Genomic DNA, 20,833 nt, shown 5'->3' with positions numbered 1-20,833 from the left:
ACAAAAAATTTAAAAATTAGCCAGGGGTAGTGGCATGCACCTATAGTCCTAGCTACTCAGGAGATTGAGGTGGGAGGATTACCTGAGCCCACGAGTTGGAGATTGCAGCAAGCTATGTTCATACCACTGCATTCCAGCCTGGGTGATAGAATGAGACCCTCTCTCTAAAATAAATAAACAAAAATCAGTATATACTGATTTAATATAAGCTAACACACTCTATAGTTACCAATAGATATTAAATGAATTAACTAAATTAAATATATAAAGCATATTTGTTATTTTCTTTTTCATACGTGAACAAACTTTTGGAAGTAACACTTTTAAAATCTTCAATATAGATTTGTTTCAACCTACTTCTGGAGATCTCCCTTCCACAGCTACCTTGCATTCTTTCCTGTTATGTTTTACATTCCAAATATTTGCCATGGATAATCCTTGTAGCCACGTTACAAAAGGAATGATTTTATTTATTCAATTATATATATATTGAGTGTGTACCAGGCACTGAGCTAGGTGCTAGGGAAACGGGTGAACAGGAAGCATAGTCTCTGCTTTCATGAAATTTTCTAACCTGATAGGAGACAAATGGATAGCAAAGACACAAGCCTGAAGAAGCACAAGGCTAGAATTTCAGCTTTTATTTTTCAGGAAAGTGATGATGATAGTCAAGAATAGAATAAAGAATTTGAGAGAGAATTGACTGTATTAATAGGGTAGAAAAGGGAATGAGGAAAAAAGAACAATAAAAAAGACAGTCGTTATAAAGGTTTATATTTAATTTTTAGAATCATCTGGCAATGAATTCTAGAGAATGCTCTAAATTGAGAGTTTAGATAGATATGTATGTGCCATGGTTTTTATTATTTTAAAAAGTAATTTATACATTTAGATATTTTTCCCTAAGAAGAAAATTACTAAAGTAATGTGCAAGCCAGAGACTTACTTCTAAAGCTGGCTCTTTCAGGGACTAACTTCTAAAGCTGGCTTTTCCTTACTTAACATTCAGTGCAGGCAAGTGAATCATATTATCATATTAGCAGAGTAATTATGATTTGAAACTTTAATTCTTTAGCAAGAAAAGATGTTTTGGATTAAAATACAATATTTAAAGATGATTTCAAAATTTTCTAGAAAATAAAGTTTTTGATGATTAGGGGAACACTGTACACACCTATAGGAGAGGTACTGGTTACTTTTGAGAGTTTTGGATTAATGAGAGATGTTCAGTGTTATGAAGAATACACTGACTACAAAGTTCTTGGAGCCTTATCCTTATTATTATGCTGATCTTGAATAATCTTATATTCTCCATAATATGTTATTTGCCCTTCACACTGTTAATTATTAGGTTAATTCATTTACCCATTTCCTACTTTGTTTTAGACTTAGCTTGCAAGGTTCAAAGCAATTGAAATAAGTTACAAAGATACATTAAATTCAATATGATTGAAAATAAAATGTGAAAAAAATCAGGAAAAATAATAAGTAGGGCAGGAAAAAAAAAAAAAACCTGAAGTCATGCATAATATAAGTATGCTAATATTTAGTCTAATACAGTTGATAAAATTAGGCTGAATCTTAGCTGAGTTTTCTAGAGTCAAAGAAAAGAAGAAAATATGACCTGTGAAAAAATATTCAAGATATTTTATTGAAAAGATCACATAGGAAATGCTTTTCCTGAAATAATGAGCTCTCTCTCTCCTGCAAGAGAATTCTCTCAAGGATTAAGATAAAAGAACTATTGTGTGTGACAAGGCTTTTATCATTTTAAAAAATTTATACTTAAAAATAATTTAATTTTGATATTTTACCCCCGGAAAAAAACACAATTGCTAAAGTAATATGCAATCTAGAGAATAGCTTCTCTATATTCTCACAGCTTCCTTCTGTTTATAATAACATCTTTTAATATACCAGTGTTATAATGCTGAAGTTAAATTTTCTAGGAATTCACAATATTTACACTATTCATATCATAGCCTGTCTGGGACCATGGATAAATTTAGAAAAGCTAGATTTGTGTCTTCCAAAGTGTATTCAATGGCAAATTCATTTTATAGGTTAGTAACAGGTGTTTGTGAGTAAAGAGTTCCATGTTCATTGGGAATTGCTAGGATTAAAAAATTAAACAGAATTTAAAATAGGATATTCTTTAGCAGTTTTAGCATATACCATTGTATATATTTAAGAGGGAGTTTTTATATTGTATGTCCAAACATTTTTTACCCTCCAAACCATTTTGAGATCATCTCGCCTGAGTGGTGATTTGAAGGGCATTGTTTGAAAAATAATTTCCCAGAAGAATGAATTGACTTATAAAGCCTTTAGCTAGTTCTCCATGAATGCAAAGAAGTTTCTTAACACAGCTGAACAGCAGAGTTTACTATTACTTTTCTGTAGGGCCCATGGTCTCTGTTGCTGATGAAAGGCATATCCAGGTACTTTGTCAATCAACATTGACTGAGGGTTGTTGTTCTTTAATAAAAGCGAACACAACTTGGTTCAAAGTTTACCCTGAAGTGGGCCAATTTAGTACCTTCAGGCAGGATCAGATTTTTTTCATTTGTATCTAGGGACAAATGGGTGCCATAGCGGGGGGGATAACAGTTTTAACTTGAACATATTTCAAAGTGTTACCAGTTGCCTATTGTATCTATGTATCTGTGTATGTATGTATGTATGCATGTATCTATCTATCTATCTATCTATCTATCTATCTATCTATCTATCTATCTAACTCGGTAAGATACCATAAAATTAAATTAGTAGTTTTAAGCAATATAGCTTTTTTTTTTTTTTTTTTTAACAAATCTTCTAAGATTAGTTCCAAAATATATCTTGGGGAAACTCAATTTATCCATTACATGTTATAGAATAGTTAGAAATAAGTCAAATATTAGAAGATCTCTACTAAAAATGATTGGGTTTTAGAGAAGTTGCTTTTAATCTTGCTGATACAATTAAGATTTTTTTTTTTTAGTCTAATGGGACTTAAGGTCTGGCAATAAAATTTTAAGAATCCAGAGGCCAGATTTTAGATGAGAGAACAGTACTGAGTCAACTTCTTTTCCAAAGCATAAGAATTGGTGTTCATTTGGATAAATTATAAGAAAATTATTCTAATAATAGATGCTTTTTGTTATTAGTCTGCTCCATTTAAGTGAGTACTTGCAGATAACAGCAAAACCAGATGTGGTAGGTTGCTGGCAATGTAATACATTAATTACAGAATAAAGTCCCCACTGTTTGTCAGTTATCATTGATTTTATCATGCATAATTTGTATTAAAATGAAAAACACTATAAAATGATAACAGTGGACTAAACAGTCTCTTTAGGGGTCATCTGAAATACTGAAATTCCTATGTTAGTCTGTTAGGCTAAGTCTTGGATTTTGAGTTACTCTTGACTCAAAGGTTTCATAATTGCCTTCTCAAACCAGTTTGCTTCTTTTAACTATGAAAAACTTAAATTTGTTATTTATAAATAACATTTGAAATGACATCACAAGTTCAGTAACTATCCTAAGCCTATTACAGAAACATAAAAAAGCCCTTAATAATAGTTCTGTATTCTTCCACTGCTTAATGTTCTGTACCAATTTCTGTAGAAATCTATATTAGTATCTGTTTAGCACATTAACTCAAGAATTTTTACTTTAAGAGCAGTTTTAAAAGAAATCAACTTGTTACAAATTGATATTATAAGTAATTCTGTCATTATAAGTAATGAGAGAAATACTCACTCTTGCTTGAAAAATAAGTGCCCTTGGTTTGACATTTGCAGATGTTTAAAAATAATCATTTTGTAAAGAGAGTGAACATTCATGTAAAGTTTTATTTCTCTTTAATTTATCTTGGGACTATATGTTCCTGTTGTGACTAAAAGAGATCATAACAAGGTTAACTAAATTTCATGATATTTGAAATAAAAATGAAGAGAAAGGAGTTTAGGAAACCCAAATTTATATGTTCTTTTCTTAATCATAAAAGAAAAAGGTATGCATCAGATATTTTCTAAAAGATATCTTCTATTGTGTGGAAAATGTTTGAATATCCACAAGTTATTGAAACCTCTGTATCTAGAATTTGAGCCTTCTGAAAAGAAAAATTGATGGCCTAGATTCCCAAATGAAACTTAATTTTAATAAAAATAAGTTGTTTTGATGATAAACTGCCAAAGTGCTTAAAGAAAATTTCCCAAAACTATCAAGGAAATACACCCTTTATAAGGAGGTATATAGAAAAGCAAACAAGATAGAAGAAGATTGTTAGAAAGTCATTGAACAAAATGTATTTCATGGGATAAAGATTTACTTTAAATTTATATTGCATATTCTTTCAAAGACTATCTATAACCAGTAAGTCATTTCAAGTATCTGAATAATACTCATATGAGGAAGGTAGCACATTTATTACTTACACTTACAGGAAGAAAATTGTACTAAGCAGTATGTTTTTGTTACATTATATAGGCAATGACAGAACAGAAAACAGTTCCCGACTTCAGTACTACCTGTATCTAATTCGTTTAGTTTATGTAGTTAGTGAGTTTCTCACATAAGTAGAATAGTTTAATTTTAGTAATGAATCTAAATATTCAAGTATTTAAAAGACCAGCCCTGAAGACTTAAATAAAAATAACTTTGATGGTATATGAAATATGTTTTTATTCCCTGGAAGTGAACTGAGACTTACTGAACAAGATGACCCCAATTATGATATTATATTCAGTATTCATGTAAAGCAAACCTAGATTGCGTCAGAGCATTGGAAAAGTCATGGGAACTATTTCAGAGGAGGATCCCAAACTGTATTTTAAGAGAGGGAGAGAAGTGTTGGAGGGAAAAGCTCATGTAACCGTGAGAAGGTGATTGCTTCTGTTGTGATCCCTGATGACATTTAAAGGAAAAGAAATGTCTTATCAGATTGGATAGTTTTCAGTTGTTTTTCTTTTCAATTCCTTTCTTTATTTATTTTACAGTGGATGGAACTGAGGTTCAACACTCTGGCAAAATGCCCACACTGCAAAAAAATGTAAGTTCCTTACCATTGGAAATACTATTGAGAAATACTTAAGACAAATTTGAAGAGTTCAGAATTTTCACTTAAGTAGATTTTGATTTTAAGACATGCTGTGAAGTGAATGCATGCCAATATATTTATGCTTTTTAAGGCTAAAAACAAGACATCCTAAAACAAGTATATCCCATTTTGAAATTAAAATGATTAGGCTTGATTATCATCCCCTAAAGGAAAATCAATTTCTATTATAAGAAGTGAAATTGCTAAAATTATCAGTAACCTGGTTAGGAGATTATAATCCATTACAAATAATCCAACATTTACATTAATAAAATGGGCTGTAATCTAGAGAAAACTCAAATTGTTCTGGACTTCATAATTAGGTAATTGTTGGCCTTTTTCATCTCCTGCCTAATAAGATTATTACTGATGGCAACGTTTATATAATTATTTGTCTATCTTAACAATTTAGCCTATTTCTCTCTATTACTAAATGATATACTTGATGAAAATAATATAAGACAATATAAAATGAAAAATAATAGAAGATATTTTGATTAAACACATTTTATGGCATCGGTGTTGGGGGTCCCAAGACTACACCAAGGTTCCTTGGTTTTCTACAGGGACTCATATAAATTAATATAGAGTTGTACTCACAGATATGATTTATTATAGCAAACGTATGCAAAGCAGAATCAGCAAACGGAAAAGGCAGATAGAGTAAAGTCTGGAGGAAACTAGGGACAAGATTCCAAGAGGCCCCTCCCAATGAAGTATCCCAGCAGTGAATTATTACCATGCATGTACCATGTTGTCTACCAGGAGGCTCATTAGAGTCTTAGTACCCAAAGTTTCTACTGGCGCTGGTTACACAGGCACCTCCTATCTAGCACATATCAAAATTCCAAATTCCTGTTTGAACAGAATTTATGTTTAGCATAAACCATACTGTTTACACAAACAATTTATACATAAAAAGCCACTCTTACCAGTTACGGAATGATGGGAATTTTCCCTAAATCTAAATTTCTAGATGCCAGCTAAGGGCCAACCTTACAAGCAGGCTTTCTAAGGTTAGCAGTCTCAGGCCTGCTGTGTTAACTCTTTTCTGCACAGCATCTATTTTGATAATATTATTACAATTTAAAAAATTATTGTTATCCTCTTATATATGTGAATTATAACTTAAGCAAAGTAAATTAAACTGGAATGCTTAGACAATTCGATTTTTATTATTGAAAATAAGAGGTTTGAAATAATATTCATTTTTTAATTTGTGTGATCCTTAGTATGATATAAATACCTTATCTACATTGAGAGTTGAGAAATCCCAAGAATGGTTTATAGGAGAAGGTAATTAAAAAGTATTTGAAAAGTAGAATATGTGTAGCAAAATATCTCTATCTCTGCTAGATCTGATTTCAACTAAATATAGCTCTATAAGAATAACTTCTTCACAGCATGTTTTAGCTTATAAAAAAAGTTTCTTTTTTATTTGTGAAATTATCATTCTAATTCCTTACTGAATCCAATAGAAGTCTGTACATGGAGAAGCAAAGTGGATAAACCCTTAATACGTGCACAAAATAATATATATGTACTTGAGGGACACATCCATACTCCCCCCTCCAAAGTATGTGAATATGCATATGGATGATACATATTTCTGGGTATTATCTGTATTTTCATAAAAATGTACAAAATTAAATTGCAAATATATTCACAAAGAACATTAAAATGGAAATAAAGATCTTATAGAAAAGAAAAGGCAGAGACTTTTTTTGTTGTTGTTGTTGAGACAGAGTCTAGCTCTGTTGCCCAGTGGCACAATCTCAGCTCACCGCAACCTCCACCTCCCAGGTTCAAGCAATTCTCCTGCCTCAGCCTCCCAAGTAGCTGGGACTACAGGCACCTGCCACCACGCCTGGCTAATTTTTGTATTAGTAGAGGCAGGGTTTCACCATTTTGGCCAGGCTGGTCTCGAACTCCTGACCTCGGGTGATTTACCCATCTCGGCCTCCCAAAGTGCTGAGAATACAGACATGAGCCACTGCGCCTGGCCTGGCAGACACCTCTGTGGTTAGCTGACTGTGTGCTAAGCAGAGTGATATTGCTTTATATATACATATATACTAGCTGTAATCTTTACAGCAATCCTGTAATACAGGGATTATTTTTGTAATTTTACAAATCAGCAACTCTTAAGAGAGGTTAAGGATTTTGCTCAAGGGACTTTCTTGGTTAATTATTTTCATACAATGGCAATATTTTTACTAATAAAGAAGTATTGAATGTCTGAATACTCTGTGATTTATTAAAATATCATAAGACAGTATATTAATATGAAGAAGAATTTGTATCAACTACTTAGGGAACAACTTATATAGAAATTCACATGGAATAAATCAGCTTAAACATTCTAAGAGAAAGGTCTGTAGAATTGGAGTCACATGCTAAACATGGGAGGACTCGAAGCATTCATTACTTATTTGAGTGCAAATACTGTTATCACATGAACACTCCTAGCTGGTATCTAGATTTCTTTTCTTTTTGAATGTTCTCCTTCATAACAAAATGATGGGTCATCTGTTGGAGTAAGATTCTGAGACAGAATTTTATTTCTTTAAACACAAATATCCTAAAATTAGTTTTAAGTTACAGAAGTTGGTAAATTTATTACTATGAAGCCAGTGTGTTATGTGCTTTTATCTCACAGAATGTGTGGGGAAAGCTTCCCCTAGAGCTCCAAAGAGCGAGGGGCATTTTCTCATATTGCTATTTCTTACTCGAATGGTAGCTGGTACTATGGTAGCTAAAGGTGATGTTGTTCTTTTAATTAGGTGGCTTGTAGCCACTGCTAGACTGAAGGTGTACTTGTAGCATTCTGAAATACAGTTTGGACTATGTTTCTATGTAAATGTTATAATGGACATATGACTAGTAGAGCCATTGATTTAATCAATGATAATTATCATTGAATATCATTTCTTTTACATCACTGATGTACTCTTTTGTGAATCACCTCCTGCCGTTTTAAACAATAGTGGACTTATTCTCAAGTGTTATCCTTTTATTTTGCCGTCTAGTGTTATATTTTATAATTATTCATTAATTCAGCAAACAATTCTGTGCTAAGTACTGGTTGCTTGAAATAAAAGACATAATCTCGCCTTCAAGGAATTTAGTCTTGTGGGCATAGTGGGGAGAATAGCTAATGACTATAAAGTTTTAAGTGCTTTGAAAGAGGTATGACCAGAATGCTCTGCTTTGAAGAGTCCCTAATCCAGATTAGAGGGAAAGGGATCATGAGTAAAGGTTTTCAGGAGAGAGTGATATATGAACTAAGTTGTAAAAGATGAGTGAGAATTGTGTGAAAAAGAGGGTGGGATAATACACTGTAGAAGGAGCTACCTGTGCAAAAGTACAAAGGAGTCAGAGTGTAGATGTACTAGTAAGGAAATGGAATGGATAGGACTGAATGTGAAGGTATGAGAGAGAAAGATTGGGATCAAGAATGACCCTATTTCTGAGAGGCTGTAGAACCATTCACTGAGACAGAAAATGCAGGATCTAGAAGAAATGTGTCTGGCAGAAGATGATAAATTCATTTTCAATGTATTAGATATAGAATAGTAGGTTTGCTAGATTGGTTAATTGTCATTCCATCTATCTGCTTTTCAAAGCAGAAATCTTGGATCAATATAGCCATGGCTTCTCCATTCCTTCACCAAGATAACTGAGAGTTGAAAAAATTCTGTATTCATCAGATCTTTACAAATGTATAGCTTTGTAATTTATCTAAATTGTTCTATATTCCTAAGTGTCCTTGATTGACTCCCCATTTCCCAAAACAGCTATCTCCAGATATCTACTATTCCTCCTAAACCCCCACCTAACCCCCACGTCAGTACCCCCAACTCTCCAAGTCTCATCCAACGAATTGCCTCCTATCTCTGAAATAATTGAGGCTATCTGTGAATTCTCTCATTTTTGTATTTCATACTCGTAAACCTCTCTATCCATACTCACTTCATTTCCTCTTCTCAGAGGGATGCAGGTCTCTTCTTTCCAAGGCTTACACTTTCATTTGATTATTGCACCCCATTCTCTCTGGAGTAAGGCACAATTAGCCATCCGTCCCCAGTGGGTCACTGAATTTGCTCTAATGAAATTCACATCCCAATAATAAATTCCAATATTTTGATTCTCATCCTGCTTGTTTTCTCTGTAGCATTTGATACTATTGATCATCCTGGGTGTGCTGATTAATTTTAGGTGTCAACTTGACTGGATTAAGGAATGTCTAAAGAAATGGTAAAGCATTAACTCTGGATATGTCTAAGAGGGTGTTTCTAGAGGAGACACGTGTGTAAATCAGTGGACTGAATGGAGAAGATCTGCCCTCAGTGTGAGCAGGTACCATCCAATTGGCTGGGGGCCCGATAAAAAAAAAAAAAAAAGGCAGTGGAAAGGCGATTTTCACTCTTCTGGAACTTGGACACTCTTTTCCTGCCCTTGAACATCAGAACTCCAGGCTCTCTGGCCTTTGGACTCTGGGACTTACACCAGTGGTTCCTCAGCTCCTCAGACCTTCCTCCTCAGACTGAGAATTACACCGCTGGCTTCCCTGATTCTGAGGCTTTTGGACTTAGACTGAGCCACACTACCAACAGTCCAGGGTTTCCAGTTTACAGATCCCCTGTTGCAAGACTTCTCAGCCTCAATAATCCCAGTAGCCATTTTCCTTAATAAATTGCCTCTTGTCTATCCTATCAATCAATCAATCAATCAATCAATCATCTATCTCCTATTGGTTCTGGCTTTCTGGAGAACCCTGACTAATACAATGGTTTCTTTTTTCTTTTTCTTTTTTTCTTTTTTTCTGAGACAGAGTCTCGCTCTGTCGCCCAGACTGGAGTGCAGTGGCCCAATCTCGTCTCACTGCAAGCTCCGCCTCCCGGGTTCACGCCATTCTCCTGCCTCAGCCTCCCGAGTAGCTGGGACTACAGGCGCCCGCCACCATGCCTGGCTAATTTTTTGTATTTTTAGTAGAGACGGGGTTTCACTGTGTTAGCCAGGATGGTCTCAATCTCCTGACCTCGTGATCCGCCTGCCTCGGCCTCCCAAAGTGCTGGGATTACAGGCGTGAGCCACCGCGCCCAGCCTACAATGGTTTCTTTTCCTTAAAATTTGTTTTCTTGGTTTCCAGATACTGCTTTCTTCTGAGTTTCTCTTACTTCTCACAACTCTTCTTTGTTGGCTTTATTTTCTCTTCCAAGTTGTTAAATTTCGCTATTCTCCAAAGTTGGAACTTGACTGCACTTTATCCGGGTGTTCTCTTAGGTTCCTGTGTCATTTAGATACCATTAATTGACCCCAGATATTTCTTTGGAGCTTCAGTTGTAAATATACTATCTCTATTCGCTATCTAACGTAGAGTTATTTCAACTTGGTATCTCATGGTCATTTCAAACACAACCTGACCCAACATTCCCACCTTACTCTGCAAACCAGTCTCCCATGTGTATTGATAAATATATTATTTTCTTTTTCAACCCCACATTATTTCTAGAAAAAGAATATGTTAATGAATGTCACCCTGTCTGTCCGACTGACCAACCAAGAAATATTAATGTATTTTCATCATTCTCCGTATTTAAATGGTAATATCCTATCAATTATGTCCCTTGACATTTTAATTCTATCCTCTTATTCTCATGATTTCTACTTTAGTTCATGTATTCAGCATCTCTCACCAGAACTATTGCATTGGTTTTCTAATTTATCTCTTGACCTCCAATCCTGCAATTATCTATTCATTTACTGGAGTAGTAGTCCCTAAATGCATATATCATTTTAGATTCTCTGGCATCACATCTTTTAGTGGCTCCCAATTTTGTAGCCATGGCATTCAGTTGTGCAAGTTGTATGCTGCACAACCTGAAGAGGTACAATTTCCATTGTTATTTTAGGTTTGTATATTTAGTTTCATATAAATTATTCTGACGACTTCTTTTACTTATTGGCATAAATGTACCATATGGTTTGCTATCAGCCCATTGCCTAAAATCCAAAATCAAACTCCAAACTTCTGTTAGTTTTTGCCTAACTTTTCTAGTGATATCTTTGCTTTCTTCTATCTCTACACACACAACCTAGTTGTTCCTACCCCAACAAACTGTACTTCTACTTCTACAAACATATTATGCAGTTTCTTTCTTCTGTTCCTGAGTCTTATCCTGCTGGACCTAGAATGACCTGGCTACTCCTTTTCTCACCCCTGTATACCTAGAAAACACTTATTTAACCTCAAAAATTAGCTGAAACATCCCTTGCTTCTACTATTCATTGGTAGAAACCTTCTGTGGCAGAAGGATTATTCTGCTGCTTGTTCCTTGAACACATTTTCTCTTCACACCTGAACAATTCTAATGTCATCAGCTGAAATTACTTACTCCCCCATCTATTCACATTTTACCCATCCTTAAGTCTCGTGTAATAAAGCCATCTCTGGCTGCCTTGTCTGAAAATTGTAACATAAAGAACATTGTTTGCCACCTTTTCCCCTTATAAATTCCTATAGCACTAGCTACACTAGCATTTTCCCGGTGTTCTTCATAATCCTAGTGTTTCATAAGGTATTTTTATGAAGCAAAAGATTAATAATTTGAAGAGTGAATAGTTACATGTTTGAGAGCATTGAATGGTCTTTTCAGCTTGGAGATTCACTGTCCACATTTTTGTATATGCCCTTGACTTTCACATCCAGTAATATAAAAAGCCAATTAACTGTAAAAATCATCCTTTTAAATGCATAGCTCAGCTCATATGACAGTTAAGAAAATCCCCAGGGACCAAAAATTAAGATTAAGTGACAACCAGGACTATCCTGAAGGTACTTGCCAATACTAGGGATCTAGAGCCTTGGAAGAACGAGAGAGAAGATGTTGGCCTCACACAAGGTAGAGGGATTGGAATACTGCCTGCTCCCAATAAAGTACTTAAAGTACTCTTCCCCCAGAAAAGAGTAAGTCAGGAAAAAGAAATCAACCAGAAAAGGAAGATTGCAAAGGAAAAAATTTATAAGAACAGTGAATTTAGGTTTATATTTTATATCACTTATGTGATCTAGGAAAACTTAGTTCCAGAAACTGACTTAAAATTTAGGGTTAGTATCAGTCTAGGGAGCCTGAGAAAAGCAAAGGAAAGTTCTGTGTGTAGGAAAGCACCCCCAAACTATGCATGCCAAGATTTTTTTGATATTAAGATTAGCCAAAATAGTTTTCAACAGAAGTTACTAGTCATAGGAGGAAACAAGATTCCAGAAGCATAATCAACATTGCACAAGCAGCGTAATTGACTTCTAAAAGCTTCAGATTTGTAATTATTAAGTATGGAGTATGTTAAAACTATGCCTAAGATATTTTAAAATAGAAAGAAGATAAAACAAGACTATTTAAAAATTATCAGGTACTCACAAAAATGTATAGATGAGTGTTTGTAGCAAATTTGACACATGCAACAGCTTGGATGAATTGAATTTATGCTGAGTAAAAAAAAAAAAAAAAAACTAGCCATACAAGGTTACCTGCAGTAAGATTTCATTTATGTAACATTTTTCAAATGACAAAATTGTAGAAATAGAGAACAGATTAATGATGGTGTGGCAGGCACAGGGTATGGGATGGGCAGAAAGGAGGGTGTGATTATGAAAGGATCCTTACAGTGATAGACTGTTCTCTATTTTGACTGTAGCGATAGACACATAAACCTAAATGTGATAAAATTGCATAAAATTAAAGACAAATCCATACTCATATAACTGAGAAATCTGAATATTGGTGGATTGTATGAATGTTAATATCCTTTTTATAATATCGTATTATAATTTGCAAGATTTACTGTGAGGGAAATAGGGCAAAGGATACATGATATTTCTTTGTGTTATTTATTACAACTGCTTGTGAATCTATAATTGTCTCAAATAGAAATTTGCAAAAATAACCTGATAGATATAGAAAGAAGCATTAGAACTTTCAGAAATTATTACAGAAATTAAAATACACATACAGTTTAAAGAACAGATCAGCTAAAGGTGAAGACTAAAGTTGTGAATTGGAAGATAGAGGTAAGTGAATTACCCAGAATCCAGCATAGAGAGACAAAGATGAATGTAAGATTAAGAGAAAATATATTATTAAGATACTTATTATATATCTGATCTGGAAAGAACAAATAAAGAATGGGATATGGCATTTTAGGAGATAATCTCAAAGAATTTTCGGATCTATGAAAGATACAAATTTTTATATGCAAAAATAATAATGAAATCCAAGCAGGATAAGTAAATGTGTTACAGTGAAATTGTAGAAAACCTAAGAGAAATAGAAGGTAATTAAAAGCAGAGAGATAAAAGGCATATTTTCAATAAGAAAAGGATAACAGTTCTGTCAGCAAATGTCTCAATGTCTCAACCGCAAAAATAGAAGCCAGAAAACAAGTTTTAAAATACATCAAAAATACTAAGAGAAATTAACTGTCAAACTGGTATTATACACCTATCTAAACCATCAAAGAATAATGAAGGTAAAATAAATATATTTTCAAAAGCAAAACCAACAAACCTACAAACAAACAAAACCCAGAGTATCTACCATCCTGGTACTCTTACTAAAAAAAACTGCTAAATGATGAACTAGGGAATATGAACAAATATTCCAAAGGAAATTTCTGCAATGCAGGAAGGAAAGGTAAACCAAGAAACTGTAACAATTCACCAGAAACACTGACTATATAAAATAGCAAAAATGACAATATCAATTTATATTAATGCTAATGAATTTTGAGAAACAAAAATACAATAAAACTGAAATATTGGGAAACAATAGCATTAAGATGCTAGTGGAATGTTTGGAGTTAAAAATTTCTAAAATCCTTGTATTTATCAGGAAAGTGGATTTAATGATTGGCTTTAGTTTTTAAAGGGTATATAAGTTAAAATTTTAAGTGCAACTGCCAAATGATTGAAATAAATTATAAAACTTTCAGAATAATAAGAGAAAAGTGAAATAAAAGACTCATGGTCAATATAAAAGAAGTCTGGAAATAAAAGTAGAAAAGCAGAAAATACAGGCATAGTAGAAAGCCAAAATAAGATGTCAGAAATAGTCCATGTATATCATTAGACTAATCGTGCTAGTAAAACTTAACAGAAATGGTAAGACTAGATGTAAGAACAGCTATATACAATTTGAAGAAGGAACACATGAAATATTAGAACATAGAATGAAAGCATAAGGATAGAAAAAGATACAACCATGAATCACTAACCAAAGGAAAAGACATACCAGGCAAACACTAGCCAACATTAAAGTGTAATGTTAATATCAATTAAAATAACAGAGACTGCTGTTCTCTTCTTTTTTTTATTAGTATACCTCTGAATTTGACTAGCCACCCAGCTAAAGATGGATTTCCTAGCCTGTCTTGCAGATGGTGTGGCCGTGTTTAAGTTAGGACCAATGGAATGTGAACAAAAGTGATGAGTGCAGTTTTCTGATGCTCTCCTTAAAGACAAAATTGCCTGTCTTGGTTTTCTCTCTCCTCTTTGAATTGAGTGGAAAAGCCAACTGGCAGGAACGTTGTTACCTGTGTAGAGTTTGGCAATACCAATTCATCAGGGAATAGAGCTGACTGCCAACCCTAGGCTCTACCTTTAAGTTTTAGATGCTAGAAGAATAAACTTCTTTTTAAACTTCTGTATTCTGAATTTCTGAATGTTATGTTCCTTTCTCTCTACAACCTTGCCAGCATCTGTTATTTTTTGACTTTTTAATAGTATTAATTTTGACAGGTGGGAGATGGTATCTCATTGTGGTTTTTATTTGCATTTCTCTAATGATCAGTGATGTTGAGCTTCTTCTCACAGAATTGTTGGCTGCATGTATATCTTCTTTTGAAAAGTGTCTGTTCATGTCCTTTGCCCACTTTTTAAAGGGCGGGTTTTTTTTTCTTAAGTTCTCATAGATGCTAGATATTAGACCTTTGTCAGATGCATAGTTTGCAAAATTTTTCTCCCATTCTGTAGGTTGTCTGTTCACCCAGTTGATAGTTTCCTTTGATGTGCAAAAGCTCTTTAGTTTAATTAGATGTCATTTGTCGATTTTTGCTTTTGTTGCAGTTTCTTTTGGTGTCGTCATCGTGAAATCTTTGCCTGTTCCTATGTCCAGAATGGCATTGCCTAGGTTGTCTTTCAGGGTTGTTATAGTTTTAAATCTTTGCCTGTTCCTATGACCAGAATGTCATTGCCTAGGTTGTCTTCCAGGGTTGTTATAGTTTTATAGTTTACATTTAAGTCTTTAATCCATCTTGAGTTAATTTTTAAATTTGGTATGAGGAAGGAGTCCAGTTTCAATGTTCTGCATATGGCTAGCCAGTTATTCCAGCACCATTTATTGAATAGGGAATCCTTTCCTCATTGCTTGTTTTTGTCAGGTTTGTCGAAGATCAGATAGTTGTAAGTGTGTAATTGTGTGGCCTTATTTCTGGGTTCTCTAGTCTGTTCAGTTGATCTGTGTGTCTGTTTTTGTACCAGTAATATATATTGCATGTAGATACCACATATGTATTAAATGTGTAAGAGATGTTATGATTAATAGGTGCTTGTTGGTCATTGCCTTATCCTGTGAGGAGATGGCACTTGAGTTGTAGAGTAGCAGTAGGTTATTTTTTTCTGAGAAGATTTCTCAGATGTAGTGACTATTTAATTTGAGTGATGAAAAAAGAGCACAGATTTTCTAAGCAGAATTTATGCACTGAAATTAATGTACTAAAGTGTATTCTCTTGGCTCACAGAAAAGCTGCTCTAATATTCACTTAGAAACTTTTGACTTATTCAATACATAATTCTAATAAGCTTAGTTGGCTTCTAGTGAATCGTATATTACAAACTGACAAAGACAGATACACAGGCAGTGATAAGAAACAACAACCAGTTGTGATGTATAAGGCAGGAAAAACCACCAGTGGATGCATAGAAATTAAAACCAAAAATAGACTAGGGCTAAATGTTACATAAAGGCAATGAATTCTACATGCCCTAGTAACTCTAGATAGCAAGCTGTACAATATAGTAGTTAATGGTGGTCCCCAGGTCATCCAGATGTTTGTGTTTGGGCTCAAGTATCCAGGAAAATTTACTATGGTATATTTGCAACAAACTTCATCAGTTTTTCAAAAAGATTTGGAAATTAAAGGAAATAATTTTGTATGCAAAATTAACCTATTTGGAATCGCATGTTTCTAAATCATGCCTAGTAAGTGATGAATTTCTGTATTTTACTTATTCATCAGACATTCTTTGAGAAGTTATTGTATGTCAGGCATAATCTTGACACTGACCTCACAAAGGTGAATCAGATACTTCAGTGTCATTCACTAACAATATGCCTTGCATGTAGTATACAGTAATAAATATATGTATGTTAAGACAGAGAAGAAAGTGCTAATTTGGCTACTGATTTCTGCTATAACTTATATCATTTGAAAATTACCACAATTAGAAATGGGGAGGGTTAATACTATTAGATTAGGAATTTCAACTGAGTAGCACAGTAGAGGGTTTTTAACAGTATGTATTAAAAACAATTCAAAAAGTTTAATCCCTTTAATTTGTAATCCTAATTCTAAATTTAAAAAATCTTAAGAATGATTAAAAATAAGCACAATGCTTTTAAATGATACTTTGTTGGCATTATGTATAATAATGAACACACTTTAATGTACAATAGTAGAATATTTGTTAATTATGTTATATTCATCCATCAGAATTTTAGTTTGAGAATATTATGGGAAAAAGTTTATGCTATATATTGGTAAGGTACAAAATTGGCTAGAGGAAAGTATGCAAAAATACTGAGTGACTATTTTATGAAATTGGAATTATAGGTAATTTTTTCTTTTCCTTTTTTTGTTTCTTTCCTTTTTATTCTACTTTCTAAATTTTTAACATAAACACATACTGTTTTAACTGTAAAAAAAAATCAAATGCTATTTGTAAGATAGCTCTTTTTCCATTCTGAAGTAGATTCTTTGGAAATAAACTTTTATCTTGGGAGATTAGCAGGTACGACAGTGGATTTCTGTGGATATTATCAATGACCAAGGCTTGAACTTTGTTTAAAGCCACAGTAATATCACAAATTCACCCTAAACGATTTTATCATCCATTAAAAATGACATGTTTAATGCATGTTCTTGTCTATAAAGTTGAAGCAATGAATAAAAAGTATATAATATTAATAAAGCCATAGATAAGAACTCACAAAAATGAAATAGAGAATTTTTATGTAAACATTTAATGTTCTCTTTTGCTTTCATGAATTTGCAGCTCCTCAGTGGGTAGTGCACTTCCACGAAGACGCTGCTGTGCATACATTACCATTGGAATGATATGTATTTTCATTGGAGTTGGGTTAACTGTGAGTATTACTTTGATGTTAGAATTCTGTCCTCTCAACTTTATCAGTAGTCAGTCATGAGGCCTGTGACAACCTTCAGGGATGCCTGAAGAGTCTGCATCCTTGGCATGCCAGCCCTAGAAGCTTCTGAATGATTATAAGCAATCAGAAACCCAATCCACGGATCTCTTTTTGATTGAACTCACCCATCCAGGTGAAATGGTGTCTTTGTACTTACTGTTGGGGATTTTATCATCTATTTAGCAAAAGCCCATTTTTAAAAAAATCAGTGCCAGAACTAATTTTGTATAGCTATGGGGTATCTTATTATTCAACGCAACATTCATTCAGCTACAGAGATCTGAAAAACCACTCTTCACTTTATCCAAATCAAGCAGTGATTTATTACCAATATGAGGATGGCTTATTTTTAGGGGAGACTGGAGCTGAGCAGTTAGCATGGGGATTATGCCAGAAGAGGAAGATAATCCCTTTTGCTGCCATTTCCATGCTCCTTTGTTTGTCAGTACAACTAGTCCCTTATTATTAGCAATGTCCTATTTGTGTCCCATGATAGTAAGAAGTTACATAGATTAAATTCCTTGTAGAGATAAGGAATTTAATCCTTAGTGTGCTTTTTTGTTTACTTCATAACATTTGTAGTTAATACAAGTAGCAGTATGGTCTATCAGTTGCAGTCAACAGATACACCTACTCTTATAAGGATTTTGTGTATTCAGTCTGGGGGTATGTTTCATAACAATCACATGTAAGCTGATACAGGTTCTCTAAGCAGATATTTTCTTAACGTTTCTAATCTTCTGTTTTTATATTGCTTTTTACTTTAGGTTGGCACCCAAGATTTTGCAAGGCGATTTCGAGCAACCTATGTTTCTTGGGCAATTGCTTATCTCCTAGGGTTGATCTGCCTTATCCGAGCTTGTTATTGGGGAGCCATAAGAGTCAGTTATCCAGAACACAGTTTTGCATAAGCTTGTTTATGATTCAGTGATGCAGGTGAGAGTGTCTAGCAGTTCTTGGTAAGCTACTCTGGACATCTTTAAATTATTTATCCTAATGGATTCCATTCTGGTTTATGTATAATAGTTTCAAGACTTTGGGAGTCTTTTATGAACAAATGCTCATTGCACTACATTATATGCAAATTGTTTTGCTGCTAGGTTTTCAACATTTGAATAATAAAGCCTTTTCATGTTCTTTTACATCTCTTATAGATATTTTTGGATTTGTTACCAAACATTACATTTACTCTCACCCTTTTATTATTTTTAAATAAGTTATTTCATTACTTGCTGATATGTGAGTATTCCTAAGTGTTTATAAATATTTCTACAATAGTTTCACATTTATATTTACATTTTAAACAGTATCAAAATTGCTTGCTTAAAACCTAAGCAATATGCATTTTGCTTGAACTGCTTACTGTAACTTTAACCTAAGATTATAGTGACCTTATTCAGGAAAAAGAAAATTTAGTGTACCTTCAAAGACTTGACATTCTTGTCAGAGGAAAAAAAAATTTCTAGATACTGTATGCTTGTTTTGTGTTGTTTGTAGAAAGATAAAATATTTTGGTAGTAATTTAAAATACAAGAATGAATATTTATTTGTCCACAGTTGGAGATGTTGGATAAATGTCTTTTCTCAAAGATCACAGGATTTTGTCTCTCATTTTTGTCTTTTTATTACCAGTTATAAAAGATCTGGTCTGGATTTATGGAATTTATGTTTATCAGCTCTATGTATTCCCTTATAGAGGCTGGAGGAAGTATTTCACATAATATGTTCTCTAATACTTAACCATTTATTCAAAGATATATTTACATTGGGTTGTGCCCCTTTTCCTTAGATCATGGTAAATTTTTCTTATTGAGGTAATTATGTACTATTTATATTTGAAGGAAGCTTATGACATTTTACAGTAGTTAAAATGTTGAGATTAGAGGTACTTTTACTATTCTTCTCAAAGGTAACTGATCAGATAATTACCCAAATTATTCAAGAAAATAGATCGGTGATAAAGAACAACATAGTTTTCTTAAGAATTCATGGAAATTTATGGAATCAGCTCTCGCACTGCCCATCTTTGCAGTTTTGAAAAAGAAATGGCTTAATCACAAATGTTCTACAGTCTTTAAATGTAGTAGAATTAGACAGTGAGATCATCTGAGTAAATTAATTGGTGATTCCAGAGATAAGACTAATATTTTAAATTATTTATGTTACTGATTAGTATAAAAACGTACTCATCACAGAATTTGAAGCAAAGTACATGTACACTTCAAAGAGTAAATGACAGATGTATAAATGCTGTAGCTCAGGATTATATGTACCTTTAAAAATACACTAATAAAGATTATTGTTCAAAAAATTACCTTGTTTTATTCCATTAAAAATAATATGTCGCTTCCAAAGTTGTCTTGAAATGTCGCTGTAAAATTTTCATGTTTAGGAATATACCTAATGTTTCTTTATATAATATTCATTTATGTTTTTTGTACTATTTTCAAATGGTTTTATTTTTAAAATATAGTTTTTAAATTCATTTGTAATACACTTGATGTTAGGTATAAAATAATCTTACTTCTTTTCCTAATGGTTAACTAGTTGTAACAGCATTGTGTATTTAATAATCCATTTTTTCCCTCATTGATTGGAAAGCTCACATTAAATTATATGCTACATCATATTCCTTCTGGAATAATAACTTTATGAGAGCAAGAACCCTGGTAGTCTTGTTCACAGCTTTATCCTAACTTAGAACAGTTCTTGGTATACATGTGCTCAATATACATGAATGAATATGCATGAATGAATAAAGGGTTGAATGAATTGGGATTTAAAATTCTTATATACACTTGAATATGTACTTTATATTTTGTACCAGAATGTGTAGGTAAGTATTTGTATAACATTGGGTTAACATAAAATGTTCTAAGTAGAATCTAAAAGAAGAAATTATATAGGAAAGGTTTGATACAACCAAACAACAACAACAACAAAAATTCCCAGAATACTTCTGTATGATAAAAACCCATAAGCAAAGCCAAAAGACAAACTGGTGAAGCTATTTTCAAAATAGTAGAAAGACTGTAATATCAGAAGGGACTAACGGTATGAAAAAGCAAAGAAATAACTACAATAGGTCATAAACTGTTTTTCGATTTTTCTTTCTTTTTTTTTTTTTTTTTTTTTTTTTTTAGACAGGGTCTCACTCTGTCACCCAGGCTGGAGTGCAGTGGTGTGATCTTGGCTTACTGCAACTTCCACTCCCCTGGCTCAAGTCATCCTCTCACCTCAGCCTTCCAAGTAGCTGAGATCACAG

General features: G+C 33.3%; 1 protein-coding gene across 2 annotated transcripts in view; it reads left to right on the top strand.

The window, feature by feature from the left end:
• The window catches only part of PIP4P2 (phosphatidylinositol-4,5-bisphosphate 4-phosphatase 2), a 47,891-nt gene extending 28,012 nt beyond the window's left edge, over positions 1-19,879 (top strand). For both annotated transcript variants that reach the window (XM_025395236.1, XM_025395235.1), the window contains exons 5-7: positions 4,986-5,038; positions 17,418-17,508; positions 18,336-19,879. In XM_025395236.1, coding sequence (XP_025251021.1) covers positions 4,986-5,038; positions 17,418-17,508; positions 18,336-18,479 — 288 coding nt within the window. In that variant the 3' untranslated portion in view covers positions 18,480-19,879. The remainder of the gene's footprint in view (positions 1-4,985; positions 5,039-17,417; positions 17,509-18,335) is intronic.
• Positions 19,880-20,833: the final 954 nt, after the last annotated feature.

This window comes from Theropithecus gelada, chromosome 8, assembly GCF_003255815.1.
Source record: "Theropithecus gelada isolate Dixy chromosome 8, Tgel_1.0, whole genome shotgun sequence".
Taxonomy (NCBI): Eukaryota; Metazoa; Chordata; class Mammalia; order Primates; family Cercopithecidae; genus Theropithecus; species Theropithecus gelada.
Note: the sequence above shows the minus strand (reverse complement) of the source record. Positions and strands in the feature narration are given on the sequence as shown.